Source organism: Ciconia boyciana, chromosome 19 (assembly GCF_034638445.1).
Source record: "Ciconia boyciana chromosome 19, ASM3463844v1, whole genome shotgun sequence".
NCBI lineage: Eukaryota > Metazoa > Chordata > Aves > Ciconiiformes > Ciconiidae > Ciconia > Ciconia boyciana.
The window spans coordinates 996,948-1,012,989 of record NC_132952.1 but is presented as its reverse complement, the minus strand read 5'-3'; the positions used below and the strand labels follow the sequence as shown (position 1 = coordinate 1,012,989).

Here is a 16,042-nt window from a genome sequence, read left to right as displayed (position 1 = left end):
ACTAATTAATCCTAATTAACTCATTACCTAATTAGAACCAAACGGCCCTCCCATTTGCAGGGAGAAGGGAAATTCACGCACCTTCATTCACGCACCCCAACACCCCAAAACCCCCGCCGGCTTCGTGCCAGCATCGGCGAGGACCTCGGTGCCCGGCCCTCCCAATCGCCGCGAATCTGGGGTGAAAAACCCACTTTATGGGTTCGCTAACCCCAGGAAACCAGGAATGAGGATTTTCATCCGTCTGTCCCCAAGCAGCTCTGGGAACACCGGCGTCACCCATGCCTGGCGTGCCCACCCCGTCACGGGGGAACCTCCTCCGGGGCAGGCGGCGGTGCTTTCACCGGCTTTTTATGGAAAACGAGGGATTTCTTGCGAAGGAAACGAGCAGGCGGTCGGGATGGAGGCGTTTCGGAAAGGCATTTCCCAAAGGATGTCCTTCCCGGTGCCCCAAAACCAGGGACAAAGGCTTTGGGGACACCAAAAAAGCTGGCCGGGAGCCCCACATCACCCCTCGGGACCACGTTTTCCCACCGGGACGTCCCAGGTTGCCCTCCATAAACATCTCCCTTTCTCCGCCGCCTCAGCCGGCGGGGTTTTACGCAGCAGCGGCGCTGTGCCGGACGGATCCGGCTTCACGGTGATGCCGAAATGGGAAGGAGCCGCCGTTCCCGGTGCTTTTCCCGGGCACAGGTGTAGCGGCCCCGTAGCTTTGCCGAGACCCCTGGGGCGGTGATTTACGGCAGCGATTTACCTCTGGTCCTGCCTTCCCCTCCTGTTAATCGCGGTCGGATCTATCCCGGGGGCAAAACCAGCCTTGGAACCATATTTTTTTGGAAGGTGAGTTCTTATTTCCTCCATTTTGCAACCCAGGATGGAGACGGGCACGGCTTTATTATTATTATTTTAATTTTTTTTATCCCTGCATACCAACCACCTCCCCAGGAAAGGGGCCCCTTTCCCACACCCAAGATTAAATCCACCCAACGTAGGGTCGGAAAAAAAGCCCGGAGCGTTGCTTATCTCAGCCAGTCTCAACAAGGACGGTCGCAGGAGATGTTCACCAACCCTTGATGGACCCCCCAAGCTCAGGGGTGACCCGCACCGTGTCCTCCCGCCGCAGATTTGGGGTTGGACAACCCCCCCAGAAGTCAAGAATCACCTAAAATGGTGCAGAGGTTTAAAACCACCAGTTTCATAATCACGGCAAAAAAAAAATCCCAGCAGCCGAAAGCCCCAGGGCTGCGGGAGGAAGCGAAAGCACCGATGAAAATAAAACCAACGAGGGGGAACTCGGCAGCATCGGGGACAGACATCGGTGGCTTAGGGGACAGCAGGGACGCTCTGAGATGTTCCAGTCTCTCCTGGTGTCCTGTTTTGGGGTGACACCAGCATTGATCAGCAACTGCTAGGTGTCAACATCCAAAAATCAGATAAAAGGGGAGTTTTCGAGCTGCTGGCTCAGGTTCTTGGTTGAGTCATGGATAATTAATGGATCTGGGGACCTTCCAAGATGGGGAAATGTTGGGCGATGGGGAGATCCCAGGCCAGCTAGCTGGTGCTGGTGCTAAAGAAGGGTGGGGACATGGGCAGGGGACACGGCCAGAACTGAGAGGTCACCGGGGGGGTGGCAGCACCCCTGCCCCAGCACCACCGCCTCGGCCAGAACCTTCCCTGGGGTCTTCATGCCCCTCCACTCGCCCGGGGCAGTTAGAGGTGGACGCCCACACCTCGGTGGAGACCTCTTGGAAGCTCATCCCACCCCATCCCATCCCATCCCATCCCATCCCACCCCACCTCATCCCACCCCGTCCCACCCCACCCCATCCCATCCCACCCCATCCCATCCCACCCCACCCCACCTCATCCCACCCCATCCCACCCCACCCCATCCCGTCCCATCCCACCCCATCCCACCCTGTCCCATCCCACCCCATCCCACCCCGTCCCATCCCTGCTCCTTCCCCACTCCCCACCTCTCTCTCAGAGGCATCGTTTGGGTTTGCTAATTACGGGTCTGCCTGTTCAGGGCATCCGTGTCACCTCCATCACCCTCCGTAGTGGACCATTTTGGGAAAGTGTGAAAAAAATCACCATTTTTGGGGCTTTAAAAATGATTTTTAAATTAGAAACTCAGAAGCACTGTCACCCCCTGGACCTGGGGAAGAAGCAGCAGAACCGGGAGGGTTTTGCCCCCGCTTTTCCTTCCCCAGTGCACTGTATCTGCTGATTTGGGGCACAGGGCTGAGATGGCGGGGGACACGCAGATAAAATGATGAAAAACCAGATAAATAAATTTAAATTTAAAAAAAAGAGGATGCTCCCCAAAAGGGACGTGGGGAGGAGAAAGCAAATGGAGAGGCCCAAGGGGCTGGCAAAGCTGGGGGGTTTGGGGAGACCCTGGGGTCTGCAGAGACCCACAGAGGGGATGGGGAGACCCCGAGATGGGGGAGACCCTGAGAGGGGCTGGGGACCCCCAGGGAAACGGGGGACCCTCAGGGGCTGGGGGGGACAGGGGGGCAGCGTCCCTGGGGGCTGCGGAGACCCACAAAGGGGCGGGGGGCAAAGGTGGGGGGTGACAGCCCGAGGGGGCTGTGGGGCTGCAGAGGCACAGAGAGGGGTGGCGGGGAACCGGGGGCTGAGGGGCCCTGGGGGCTGAAGAGATTGGGGGGGGAACTGAGGGGATCCAGGGGGCTGAGGGGACCTGGGGGGCTGAGGGGAACTGGGGGGACTGAGGGGAACTGGGGGGCTGAGGAGAATTAGGGGTCTGAGGGGAACTGGGGGGCTGAGGGGAACCGGGGGGCTGAGGAGAGCCAGGAGGCTGAGGGGATCCGGGGTCTGAGGAGAATTAGGGGTCTGAGGGGAACTGGGGGGCTGAGGAGAACTGGGGGGCTGAGGGGAACCGGGGGCTGAGGGCCCTGGGGCTGAAGAGATTGGGGGGGGAACTGAGGGGATCCAGGGGCTGAGGGGACCTGGGGGGCTGAGGGGAACTGGGGGACTGAGGGGAACCGGGGGCTGAGGGGAACCGGGGGCTGAGGAGAGCCAGGAGGCTGAGGGGATCCGGGGTCTGAGGAGAATTAGGGGTCTGAGGAGAACTGGGGGGCTGAGGGGAACCGGGGGGCTGAGGAGAACTGGGGGGCTGAGGGGAACCGGGGGCTGAGGAGAACTGGGGGGCTGAGGGGAACCGGGGGCTGAGGAGAACCGGGGGCTGAGGGGAACCCTGGGGCTGAGGAGGAGTGGGGTCTGAGGGAGAACTGGGGGACTGAGGGGAACCGGGGGGCTGAGGAGAACTGGGGGGCTGAGGGGAACCGGGGGGCTGAGGGGCCCTGGGGGCTGAAGAGATTTGGGGGGAACTGAGGGGATCCAGGGGGCTGAGGGGACCTGGGGGTCTGAGGGGAACTGGGGGGACTGAGGGGAACCGGGGGCTGAGGGGAACCGGGGGGCTGAGGAGAGCCAGGAGGCTGAGGGGATCCGGGGGTCTGAGGAGAATTAGGGGTCTGAGGGGAACTGGGGGGACTGAGGGGAACCGGGGGGCTGAGGAGAACTGGGGGGCTGAGGGGAACCGGGGGGCTGAGGAGAACTGGGGGGCTGAGGGGAACCGGGGGCTGAGGAGAACTGGGGGGCTGAGGGGAACCGGGGGGCTGAGGAGCTTTGCGAGGGGCTGAGGACAACCCTGGGACTGAGGGGAGCTGAGGAGAACTGGGGGACTGAGGGGAACCGGGGGCTGAGAAGAACTGGGGGGCTGAGGGGAACCGGGGGACTGTGGTGATCTGGGAGGGCTGAGGGGACCTGCGGGAGGCTGAGGAGACCTGCAGGAGCTGCGGGGACCCAGAACTGAGGTCTGGGGGGCTGAGGAGGGAGAGCCGGGGGGCTGAGGGAACCGCGGGGCCTGAGCAGATCTGGGGGGGCTCTGAGGGGAACCTGAGGACCCGGTGCCCCGCCGGGCCCCGCCAGCGTCCCCGTCCCCCCCGGCGGGTAGAGCGGGGGGCGAAGGCGGCGCCGGCGGCCGGGCCCGCCGCGTCCCGGGGCGGGGCGGGCGGTGGCGGGGGCGGGCGCGGGGCGGGCGGGCGGCGCGGGGCGCCCATCTTCCTCCGTGCGGCGGAGCCGGCGGGACGCGGCGGGGCAGCATGGCTGTTGGTATAGGAAGTGTCTTTTTTTCTCCCCCTTTTTTTCCTCTTCCCTTCCTTCCCCCTTTCCCCCACATCCATCCCTCCGAAACACCTCAACCCCCTACCCCCACCCCGGGTACGAGCGGGGGGCGGCCCCACACCCCCGCGCTGCGTTTTGGGTTTTTTTTTTATTTAAATTATTTTTTATTAATTTTTTTTACATTTTTTTCCTCACCCCCCCTTTCCCCTCCTCGCAGATCTGCAGAATATGGCGTCCCCGTCCTAGCGTTTTAAAAATAAGCCGGGGCTGCCATTTTTGTTTTCCTTTTGTCTGCGAATTTTAATAAAACCGTCTGAGAATGTGGGAGAGGCGGCGGATGAAGGGGGGGGGGAAGCTCCCGGCCGGGCCAGCCCCCCCAAACCCCCCCCTCCATCCCCATCCCCCGGCCTTTTTGTCTGCAAAAAAAAAGGCCACCCCCCCATCTCCCCTCCCAGGTCGAGGATTTCAACTTCACTTAACGCCAAACTTCGCCTTTTTCCACCTCTTTTTTTATTATTATTATTATTTTATTTTTACCACCCCCCCTCTTCGCCGAGAAGGAAGAAGAAGGAAAAGGGGGGGGGGGAAGGGGGAAAAGGGGGGGGGCATCCAGGAAAATACCCATTTTGCTGGATTTTCTCTTTTTCTCTCCCTCTGGATGGTCTAATGGAAAAGTTAATTGCAGCTGAACGTACCTATTTTTGTGGATGTTGCATGATGGGGGGGGTGTTTGCTTTTTTATTTATTCATGGCTTTTTTCTTACACAGGGGGTGGCGGAAGAAGCGCGGGGGGGTGGTTATTATTATTATTATCATTTTTATTCCTTTTCTTTCCCCCCTTTTTCTTCCTTTCCTCTCTTTCCGCTTTAACCGGTTTTGTCTAGAAAGTGGTCTCGCTGGCTGGAAGGTCTAACGGGGGAATATTTTTGCATCGCGCTTTGGCAGGAATGCGGCAGCCTTAGCGAGGGACCCAAATTTCCGTGGCGGTGCTTAGAGAGGTCTGTCTGTCTGCCTGGACGTATATTTAGCCATATACTATTTATACATCCATAATCTCCTGGCCACCTCGGGGGCCCGGGGGGGAGCTTAGAGCTGGCGTGGCCGCAGCGAAGCCGGACGAAGATGTGTTTTAACCCAGGAATGATTAATTTGCTGATTTTATTTCTTTTTCTCCAGCAAATACCCTGCAAGGTCGGAGGATGCTCCTTGTTTTTTTTTTTTTTTCCCCGGCCCTGCGGTCCTTCGGACATCAGCCGGGTTTTTTAATCCGGGGAGGATGGAGTGGGCGATAGCGGCTTCGAGCCCGAGGCCTTTTGAGATTATAAAGTGATATTTTAGCGGAGAGGTAAAAAAGTTTTCGGTCCCTCCCGGCGTGCAATTTGCCGAGAGGCGGAGGGTCTGGGGCGAGGGGATGGATTTCAACCCCGATTTTCCAGCCAGCTCCCCATCCCTCGGCTTCGCAGGCAGCTTGGGGGTGAGCTGGGCTAAAAGAAAAACATTGCTTTTTTTTTTTTTTTCTCTCTATTTTCAGGAAAAACCCCACGTTCCCACGGGTCGGGTAGGTCGGAGCCGCTTCGCTTTTGTTCCTCCGCTCTGGGATCTCGCGCGCCGGGGGCTGGCGGTGGGTTCGGGGTGTGTGAAGTTGTCCTCCTTGTCCCCCCGTAGAAAAACGCCCCGCGTGCAGCACCCGGTCTCAGCTAGAGCTGGAGATGGACGCGGATAAGGGGAAGCAACGCCAGTACTCGCAGAGGTGGGCATGCCGGCTTTATTGAGGGGACTGGAGAAAAAAACCCATATATATACATATATATATATATATATATTTACATTGTAAAATAATGTGTATGCACGTAATAATATATATGCATATAAAAATAATACATATATGGACATAGTAATATATGTATTATCATGTGCATATATATATTTATATATAAGTGGGGGCAGATTTCGGCCCTCCCTGGGGGATTTTGGGGGGCACGGGGGGCTATCTGCCCACCCCCTCTGCGGGGAGGGGACCGCATCCGGCGGCGGAGGGGACCCCACTCACGGTGTAAGTGTGACCGCTTGAAATTTCCGTTTTAAGGTACATGTATTTGTATGCGTAAAATAATCTTTCTCTCCCTTGAACCCCCCCCCCCCCCCATGATTTTTTTTCCCCTCAAAAAAAATGTGGATTTTCGGTCGGTGGGTGCGATGTCACGACAAGTGCATGTTGGATTTGGTGCGTGCTTGCTACCTCCTCGGGGCAAACCCCTGCTAAGCCGCCCGTGCCTCGGTTTCCCCACCCGCCGCCCCACTGCGGTGGTCCCGTCAGCGCGGGGTGTCACCCGTGGGTGCTCTCCAGACCCCCCCTTGCTGCCATGGGGGGCCGGTTGCCCCCCGAGCTGGCTGGTTTGCGGGTGCTGGCTTTGCCTTGTGGGCGCCCGGCTGGTCTCTTTTAGAGGGGTGGGTGTATTTGGGGGTCTGGGGCAGCAGGTAGCCTCCCAGCGCTGGGGAACAGTGTGTTTTGGGGGGGATACGGGCCCCGTGTTTGGCATGAGCTTCGCCCCACGGCCGCTGGTTTTCCCTGCAGGCTGTCCCCGTGTCCCCTTCGGTGGGTCCCATTGGTGACGGGACAGACGGACGGTGTTTTGACCCCGAGGATTTGGGGTTGCGCTGCCTCAGCCCCCATCTTTTGGGAGCCTTGCCTCCCCGGTTCCCCCCTCCTTCATCCCCGGGGCGGGGGGCACACCGTGGTGGTCCCCAGCGTGGCTTTGCCTCCCCTTTTGCTTCACACCGGTGCTTGGCTCCTCATCCCTGTGCCCGTGCACCCCCTTTCCCACACAGGGATCCCCATGCCAGGATGGGCTTTATGCCGGGGCTCATTTTGGGTTGGTTTTGCTGAAAATCTGAAGGAGAAACACCAGTTAACGGCCCTTCGGGGGGCGGAAACATGGGGTTTAATTGGTTCCATCTTGGGTGAATTCTTCTGGCGCGCGGTCTGCCCCCCCTCCCCGAGCGATGGGGATTTCGGGTCTCGCCTGTCGTTTCTGCTTCCCCGGCCTCGCCTGCCTTCTGCCACCTCTGCTTTGGGGCAAATCCCTCCCGGATGAGGACAATCCAGGCGGGGAGGGATGCGGGTTCCCCGAGGATGGAAGCGGGATGGTGCTGGATGCTGCTTCCCACCCTGGCAACTCTGGGATGGGGTTTTTGCGGAGGGGCACTCGCTTTCCCTCGGAAAATCCTCCTGCTCCGGGCAAACCTTGCTTGCACACAGGGGGAAGCCCGTCCTTGCGGGAGGAGAGGGGCCGTGGCCTCGTGGTTTTGGGGGAAACTGAGGCACAGTGGAGGGCAGAGCTGGGTTCTGCCCTCGCCCAGCCGTGGAGGTGGCGGGGACGCGGCTACGCTAGTGTCACCGTCCCCTGCCTGTCCCATGGCGGCGAGGGCATGCTGGGATTTGGCGGGGGGACACAGGGGACCTCACCCCGCTTGGCTCTTGCCCGCCGTGCCGTCTCGGGCCGCCGTTGGCTTTCCTGCGCTCGCCGCTTGGCATGGGGGGGTGGAATCTCTGCCCCGATGCTCTCGCCGGGACCCTCGGGGACAGGACGCTGCGGCTGGGGACACCGAGGGCTCGGCTTCTCGCTCGGTTGAGGGCACGTTTAGACACTCCGACCGCCGCTCCGGTCACCCCAAATCCCTCCCCTCGCCTCCCAGCCCCCCGTTTGCCGGCTGTACCGGGTCGGTGATCGCTTGCCGTCCGCAGGGTTGCCGGTACCCGGGAGCTGCCCCCTTTCTCTCGGCGGTGCCGTGAAAAGAAATCTCTTGTTTCTTTTTATTTCAGCGAAGGCGAGACAGAGAGGGCTGCCAAGGTAGAGGCGTTCCCTAGAGAACTGTAGCTTGACTTAGCGGCAGTTGGGTAGGAAGTTGGAAGGCTCTAGTGAGCTCGTGCCCACCCGTGCCATCATCTACCTCCCATCAATCTGGAGCCTCATCGACACGTCTCCCCAGGCAGCTGCGGCCACCTGGCTTCTGAGGCCAGCCTGTGAGTACCAAAACACCGGCATCCGACCATATCTCGCCACCGCCGACCCCTCGCTGCCGCCGCCGCACCCCTTTCCCCCTCGGCATCCCCCCTTGCCCCGGCTTGCCAGCTTCTCACGCTCTCTTCCTTCCCCGTGGGTGCGGAGGCGATGATTTTTGTGTCTTTTTAGGGTCGCCCGAGATGCTGCCGCTTCCCCCCTTCGCCTGGTTGAGCGGCGATGCTGGGTACCACGCTGTTCTGCGGGAATTCGGGGTTCGGCCCCTGTTTTTGGGGCTCTGCGCATCTTCCTGCTTGCTCTTCCGATATCCCTCTCCTCCGGCCGTGCCCGCTCGGGCGGCCGCGATGCTTTTTGCACCCACCCACGCCCCCTGGGACAACCTTTGGCAAGAGTTGGCCAAATCCGGTGCCCGTGGAGGATGCCGGGGGCTCTCCCACTCTGCGGTTTGGACTGCAGGACCCCGTGCTGCGGGAGAGCTGTTACCCGGGGAGGGGGATTCCCCTGCCCAGCCAAAAACTGGGGGGCACGGAGAGCCCTAACATGCCCCCCTACCCCGCAGAGCTGGGGGGAGATGCGCTGCAGTGTTCCCCACCCTTCATAATTTCCATTTTAATGGATTTTCTTCTTTTTTTTTTTTTCTTTGCTGCATGTCAGCTTCCATTTTTCATAGTTAGTGGAGAATATAGAAAAAGGGAGGTTTTATATATTTTTTTTTTCCATCTGCTTTATATCCCCTCCCGCTCCCTCCCCCAGCCATCCCAGCCCTGGGAGAGGGGGAAGCCGCTCCCTCCGCTCCCGATGAAATACCGCACGATTTATAACATTAAATCGGGACAGGAACAGGGATTTTTTTTTTTTTTTTTTTTTTGGCACGCCGACCATTTCTTTCCTCTTTATTCCGGGCAGGTTCGTCAAGCTCTGAGCGCAGTGGTTTTGCAAATAATTTGTAATTAATTTAATAAGACCTCCTCAAGTGGAGGCGGGGGGGATACATGCAGTATTTGCACTTTCCTCCCCAAAATGCGCTTCGTGCCTTTGCCAACCCCCCCTCCAGCTTTGTGCAAGGGGTCCTGGGGCTGTTTGTAGCGGTTCCTGCCGCATCCCAACGATTGTTTGGGAGCCGCCCCGGCGGTTTCGATCCTTCGTGGTGCCACCGATGGCTCCGGCAGAGCCTGGCACGCTGTCGGGACAGGGAGAGGGACAGACAGATGGATGGACAGACAGACGGGAAAGACGGAGGTCGCAGGGCACCTGCTGTGACGGGGGAGCAGCTCCAAAAAACCCTTTTCTAATCATAGCTCCGGCTTCCTGTTTTCCCACACCGCGGGGCTGCTGCCGGCCGAGCCGGGGCGGTGGGGTTCATGCCGGGGTGCTTGGCTGCGTTGCGGGGGACCCGGAGCCCTCCTGCCTGCACTCCCCTGCCTGCCCGCTGCCTGCTTTCCTGCCTGTCTCCATCACGAGGGGTTTTCCCTGCCACGACCTCCTCTTTCGGCCCCGTCTCCCCGTGCGCCGGCCCCTCGTGCCGTCATCCCAGAGTCCCCCATCCCATGCTCATCATCCCGAGCGATCTTATATATATATACGTAGCCAGTGGGTAAACACACGACGTGGGTGGCGTGCGGGTACATATATAATCTATATAAAATAGCCGGTGGCAGGCGTGTACGCGTATGGGAAAGCGCATTTAATAGCCCCAGCAATTTCCCTTTCTGTGTGCACAGGCGTGGTGCAGAGCGGGACGCCCGGCTCTGCCTTTCGCCTGCCTGCGCTGCGGAGAGGGGGGTAAATACAGCGGAGGGAGAGAAAACACGGGAAAAACAATCGTGCCTGGGGATATTGTGAGGATCCGGGTCTGCTTTCACTTGAAAAAGCCTAAATTTGGTGCATGGGCAGCTGGGAGGTGACATGGAGCGGTTTGAGGCGAGGAAGGGGAATTTCCGAAGCCGGTCGGGATGCTCGGTGTCCGGGTGGTCTCCCAGCCTGGCCGCGGCGTTGGGGTCTGCCACGCGAAATGGCTCCTATTCCTTGGCGCTGCCTGCAGCTGCTGGCGCGTAGGTCTGAGTCGCCCCAAAATGCGCCTTGTCCTGCGCCGCGCTGCTCCGTATCGCGAGGGTCGGGCGGTCCCCTCCTCCCTGCCTCAGTTGCCCCCAAAAAACGAGCCTGGAGGGGTCCAGCCCGCAGCTCTTTTTCAGGCTGGGGTGGCCACATGGGTGCTAAGTCCCTGGTGGGACCAGGACCCCCTTTTGCTGGGTGCTGCCCACCCGCCTACGGAGAGCTCAGGGGCTGATTTAAACCGAGGGGCGGCGAGTGAGTGCGATGATGAGGAGGAGGAAGGCTCATCGCCCCATCCCAGCCCCGGGGTGCTTTTTTTGTGGGAGCAGGGATGCTCCCGGACGGCAGCGGCACCGGCGCCGTTCGGAGGAGGCCGCCCATCCAGCAAACACAGGACTGCGTCCAAACCCGCACAGCCGTGACCCGGGGCCCTCCGTGCCTCGGTTTCCCCAGCCGCCGGTGCTCTGCTGTAGGCACCTCGCTCCCAAATCCGGCCACCCCGAGGGCTTTCGGGGACGCGCTTTGCTGGAGGTGCCGGTCTAGTTTCTCCCAGGATCCCAGCCGCGGCCTGGTTTATATTGCAGACAGAGCTCCTCGGGGACCTCTCCTATATATTCCACTGGGGTCCCTTATACACTTTACCCTTAAACACCCTCGTAATGAGGTTTGCTGGCGCGGCGATGCCCGGTTACGCCGGACTGTTTCGCCAGTGTCGTTTTCTCGCCGTCCCCCTTTCAGATGTTTTCTATTACGCGAAGATGGATTTAGAATTAATTTTCCCAACGTGTTTAAGCGTCTCTATAAATCTCCCGGCCCCGCTGCAGCCGGGCTTTCCTGCCGAGCTGCCACGGACTTTGCAGGTCGCTTCGCTTGGGATTGGGGGTGGCTTTTTTTTTTGGGGTGGGGGGGGATTCAGCCGGGGTTGGCTTCGGGTTCGATGTGCCGCCGTCATGCCGGCCCTCGCTCCCGCGGCAGCATCCCGCCCGCCTCCGTAATCCCTCCTGGAGATACTGGAGGAGCAGCGCGGATATCTCCAGGGCTTGGGAGATTTGGGGGGTTTTCCCCCCCAAATCCCCCCTTCCTCCTTGCCCAATTGTGTCCTGCGTCCTTGTGCGCTCGCTGGCGTTTCGGGGTCTTCGAGGTGCTCGGCTCCTGCAGGAATTTCCAGCTGGGAGGATGCTCGGGGGGTGCCCGGCCCTGCCTGCTCCCTGCCTGCTCCCTGCCCTCTTTTAGAGCCTGGGCGTTGCTTTTTGGGGGGGTTGGTGTCGGTGGGGTTTGAGCCCCGGGGGGAGGCGGGGTGGGGGGTCGGTGCGGCAGCCGGTGCCAGCCCGTAACCCGCCCCCCTCTCTCCCCGCAGGATGGCGGAGCCTCGCTTCAACAACCCCTACTTCTGGCCGCCCCCCCCCACCATGCCCAGCCAGGTAGGACCCCCCACTGCCGCGGTGGCTCGGGGACAGAGGGATTTTGGGGAGGAGAGAGGACAGACGGACGTGGGGGATGCCCGGGGGGAGGCTGGGGGTCCCGGGGGTGCCGGCTCCTCCGCCCCCCCGCCCACCTCTCTGCCTTCTTCCCCCACCCACCAGCTGGACAACCTGGTCCTGATCAACAAAATCAAGGAGCAGTTGATGGCGGAGAAGATCCGGCCCCCTCACTTGCCCCCCACCTCCGTGGCCTCCCAGCAGCCCCTCCTGGTGCCCCCCTCGCCCGCCGAAAGCAGCCAGTCCATCATGTCCCTCCCCAAACTGCAGCAGGTCCCGGGTCTCCACCCTCAAGCCGTCCCCCAGCCCGACGTGGCCCTGCACGCCCGGCCGGCCACCAGCACCGTCACAGGTACAGCGGGGGGGCTCCCGGCGGCGCCTGGGGGGTTTTGGGGAGGGATCCCCCCAGTCTGGGACCATGCTGTGAGAGAAGAGGGGAGGGTGGACCCCCCCCAACGCCAACGCCCCCCCCTCTTTGCCCGCCAGGGTTGGGGCTGGCTTCCCGCGCGCCGGCGGTCAGCACCTCCGAATCCAGCACGGGGACGGGGACCACCACCCCGTCGACTCCCACCTCCACCAGCCAGAGCCGCCTCATCGCCTCCTCGCCCACCCTAATCTCAGGAATCACCAGCCCCCCCCTCCTCGACTCCATAAAGACAATCCAGGGCCACGGCTTGCTGGGGGCACCCAAGGCGGAACGAGGCCGGAAGAAGATCAAGGCGGAAAACCCCTCGGGACCGCCGGTGCTGGTGGTGCCCTATCCCATCCTGGCCTCGGGGGAGACCGCCAAAGAGGGGAAGACGTACAGGTAGGCGCCCACCCACCCGCTCGGGGGGCCGGGGCGATGGCGGGGTGCCCGCCCCACCCCAGCCCGGTCCCTGCGGGGTTCTCCCCCCCTCCAGGTGTAAGGTCTGCCCCTTGACGTTCTTCACCAAGTCGGAGATGCAGATCCACTCCAAGTCGCACACAGAGGCCAAGCCCCACAAGTGCCCCCATTGCTCCAAGTCCTTCGCCAACGCCTCCTACCTGGCCCAGCACCTGCGCATCCACCTGGGCGTCAAACCCTACCACTGCTCCTACTGCGAGAAGTCCTTCCGCCAGCTGTCCCACCTCCAGCAGCACACCAGGTGAGGGCACGGCGTCCCCGCGGGGCCGGGGGACCCTCCAGCCCCCGACTGCCCTTCGTGTGCCCAGCATCTCTTGCGCCACGCTCATCGTCCCCACCACCTTCTTCATCCCCGCCACGCTCATCTGTCCCGGCCATGCTCGTCGTCCCCACCGCTTCCTTCATCCCTACCATGCTCATCCGTCCCCACCACGCCAATCCGTCCCCACTTCCTCCATCGTCCCCACCACGCTCATCATCTCCAGCACCTTCATCGTCCCCACCACACTTCTCCATCTCCAGCACCTTCCTTGTCCCCGCCATGCCCATCATCTCCAGCACCTTCATTGTCTGCACCACACTCATCATCTCCAGCACCTTCATCGTCCCCACCACGCTCATCATCTCCAGCGCCTTCATTGTCCCCGCCATGCCCATCATCTCCAGCGCCTTCATCGTCCCCACCACGCTCATCACCTGCAGAGCTCTTGCCCGGCCCAGAGCCGAGCCCCCTCTCGGCTCTCAGCCCCGGGTCTCCCCCACCTCTCCCCCGTGCCCCGCTGGGCGCTTTGCCCCCCTCACTCAGCGAGGCACCGACGTCGCCGCGGTCCCCGTCCCCGGTGCGACCCCTCCGCGTGGTGCGGGGGGCCGCGGCGGGCGCCGGGAGAGGGGACGGTGACCTGACGTTCCCCTTCCCCAGAATCCACACCGGCGACAGACCCTACAAGTGCCCGCACCCCGGCTGCGAAAAGGCCTTCACGCAACTCTCCAACCTCCAGGTCAGCGCCCGGGGCGGTGGCGGGAGCGCCGGGGGAGGGGGGGGGAGAGGAGCCCCCCGGGAGGGGCGGGCGCGGCGCGGGGTGCCTGCCCTGACCCCCCGCCCCTCCGCAGTCTCACCAGCGACAGCACAACAAGGACAAGCCCTACAAGTGCCCCAACTGCTACCGGGCGTACACGGACTCGGCCTCGCTGCAGATCCACCTCTCGGCTCACGCCATCAAGCACGCCAAGGCCTACTGCTGCAGCATGTGCGGCCGCGCCTATACCTCGGTGAGCCGGGGGGCACCGGGACACCCCCGCCCCAAACCGCCCCCCCCGCCGCTCACCTTCCCCCTCTCCTCCCGCAGGAGACCTATTTGATGAAGCACATGTCCAAACACACCGTGGTGGAGCACCTCGTCAGCCAGCACTCGCCGCAGAGGACGGAGTCACCCGGCATTCCCGTACGGATCTCCCTCATCTAACCGGGGACGCCTTCGGCATCGGGGCGGGGGGGACGGGACACCCCCGCGCGGAGGAGGAGGAGGAAGAGGAGGAGGAGGAAGCAGACCCACCCGCAGCACCCCAGCCCTGGCCGGGAGCCCGGCGGGACGTGCCCGGGGCCGTGTCCCCCCCGCCCCGCTCCGGGTCCCCGCAGGTTTGGTGACATCCAAAGACGGTCTCAGAGCACTTTGAATCTCTGCGGTTTGGTTATGGGGGGGCGCGGGGGGCGCGGGGAGGTTTCTCCTCCTCCCGAGAGCCCCTGCCCCCTCTCCTCTCACTTTTTGGATACAAATATATATATATATTTATTGGCCAAGAACTTGGTGCTGCTAAAAACAGAAATAAGACCCAAAACGAACCGTGGATGGAGAGAAACAAAGCGGGGGGGGGGTCCCGCCGCCTCCCCCCCCACGGACTCTCCGGCGGGAGCAGACGGGACTCGGGCCGGGGACCGCGGCGGCCGCCACCGCCTTGGGGCCGTTTGGGGTTTATTTTTAAACGTTTTGGGGGGGTTTTTTTGGGTCCCTTTCGAGGGAGAAGCCGGCGGGCAGAGCCACGTCCCTCCGGGGCTGGATCCGGCCCCCCCCCAATTCCGAGGATCCCCAGAATCCGTCTGGGGGGGTGTAAATCGCTTTGCCTTGTGCCTGCCGGCCCCGGGCGCCTGTACATACCCCCACGTATAGAACCGGGGGCGCGCCCCCCGCAGAGCCGCGACAAAAAAACTCATCTATATTCTGTACTCTTTGGTTCCGTTTTTGGATATTAACTGTGTTATTTTTTATACACTTTTTAAGCCTTAACTCATCGTTTATTTTGGGTTTTTTTCGCCAGGGTGTTTTATTTACCTTCTGTTTATTAATTTTTAATCTCCCCCCTCTCCCTGCCCCCCCGTTATTTTTTATTTCCCCCCCATTCCTCGTCCCCCCTCGGTGTTGTACGATACTCAATATTGTAATCTTTTTTGTCAGCATGTTAATACCGTGTAAATACGCCTCTTATACACTTAACACCCCTCCCCTCCCCCCTCAGTTTTGGGGCTTTTTTTTTTTATTTTCCTCGATGGAAATCCAGGCCACGCGTCCCTAGAGCTAGTTCGTACCTTATTAAAAAAGGAGGAAAAAAAAAAAAAAAAGGAAAAAAAGAGAAAAGAGAAAATAACAACAAAAAAAAAGCCCCTCCCCCCCTCCCCTCCCCCCCGCTGTCTTGCATTTGTGGTTCACGGAGAAGCCGGGGGGGAACCGCGGCCTCTCGCCGGGAGCGGTCGCGGTGTCGAAAAGGAGTGAAACCCCCCCAAAACCGGCACCCGTTTCCAAAAAAAAAAAGGAAAAAAAAAAAAAAAGAATAAACCAGAACGACAAAAAAAAAAAAAAAGACTAAATTTTGTTTGTGTTTGTTGTGGACACCCCAAACGCTTCAGGATAAAAGTGGAAGCTGGGGGCGAGCCGGGGGCTGGTGGCCGATGGCTCCTCCGGGCCACCTCGGGGAGCTCCCGCTGGGGCCAGGGCCCGGCCCGCAGGAGGGGAGGGCGAAGGTGGGGGTCGCCCCGCCGGCGGGCGCCTTGTCCCCACCGCGTCCCCAGGGGAGGGGGGCGGCAGCGCCGCAGCCGGGGGGTCACCAGCGTCCCGGGGTGAAGGCGGAAGCGCCTGGTGTGCGGGGACGAGGGCCCGAGCTGGGGCCAGCCCTGGGGAGCAGCGGGACGGGGCCGGGGCCGGGGGGGCACCAGCTCCAGGGACACCTCACTGCGGCCACCACAGCCTCGCCGCGGCCACCAGCTCTGAGGACCCCTCCCCAACGTGGCCAGCAGCTGTAGGGACACCTCACCACAGCCCCCAGCTCCAAGGACCTGTCACCACCTCCAGGGACACCTCACCAACGCGGGCACCAGCTCTGGGGACGCTTCACTGTGGCCACCACCTCCCGGTACACGGCACCATGGGAGCAGCTCTGGGGACACCTCACTGCCATGGGCACCA

The 16,042-nt window shown here is 61.4% G+C and overlaps 1 protein-coding gene across 8 annotated transcripts; it reads left to right on the top strand.

Moving 5' to 3' along the window:
• Nucleotides 1-4,064: 4,064 nt before the first annotated feature.
• On the top strand, nt 4,065-15,414 carry ZNF362 (zinc finger protein 362). 8 transcript variants are annotated; one of them, XM_072883947.1, is made up of 10 exons: nt 4,081-4,137; nt 5,815-5,899; nt 7,973-8,173; nt 11,581-11,644; nt 11,807-12,053; nt 12,188-12,509; nt 12,604-12,828; nt 13,507-13,585; nt 13,698-13,856; nt 13,934-15,412. In XM_072883947.1, exons 4-10 carry the CDS (start codon nt 11,582-11,584, stop codon nt 14,048-14,050), a joined length of 1,212 nt encoding a protein of 403 aa, XP_072740048.1. In that variant the 5' UTR covers nt 4,081-4,137; nt 5,815-5,899; nt 7,973-8,173; nt 11,581; the 3' UTR covers nt 14,051-15,412. The 8 variants fall into 8 exon arrangements, with proteins under 8 accessions (XP_072740046.1, XP_072740048.1, XP_072740043.1 ...); XM_072883942.1 differs by lacking the exon at nt 7,973-8,173 and adding an exon at nt 5,681-5,707 and having other exon boundaries at nt 4,090-4,137; nt 13,934-15,414; XM_072883941.1 differs by lacking the exons at nt 4,081-4,137; nt 7,973-8,173 and adding exons at nt 4,794-4,840; nt 5,681-5,707 and having other exon boundaries at nt 13,934-15,414.
• Nucleotides 15,415-16,042: the final 628 nt, after the last annotated feature.

Bases quoted from the DNA above. Each gene is read 5' to 3' on its own strand.
- ZNF362 (XM_072883941.1), top strand. From the start codon at position 4,816: ATGGAAAAGTTAATTGCAGCTGAAC. The intron at 4,841-5,680 runs GTACCTATTTTT...CTCTATTTTCAG, and splicing joins AAAGTTAATTGCAGCTGAAC to GAAAAACCCCACGTTCCCAC. The intron at 12,054-12,187 runs GTACAGCGGGGG...TTTGCCCGCCAG, and splicing joins GGCCACCAGCACCGTCACAG to GGTTGGGGCTGGCTTCCCGC.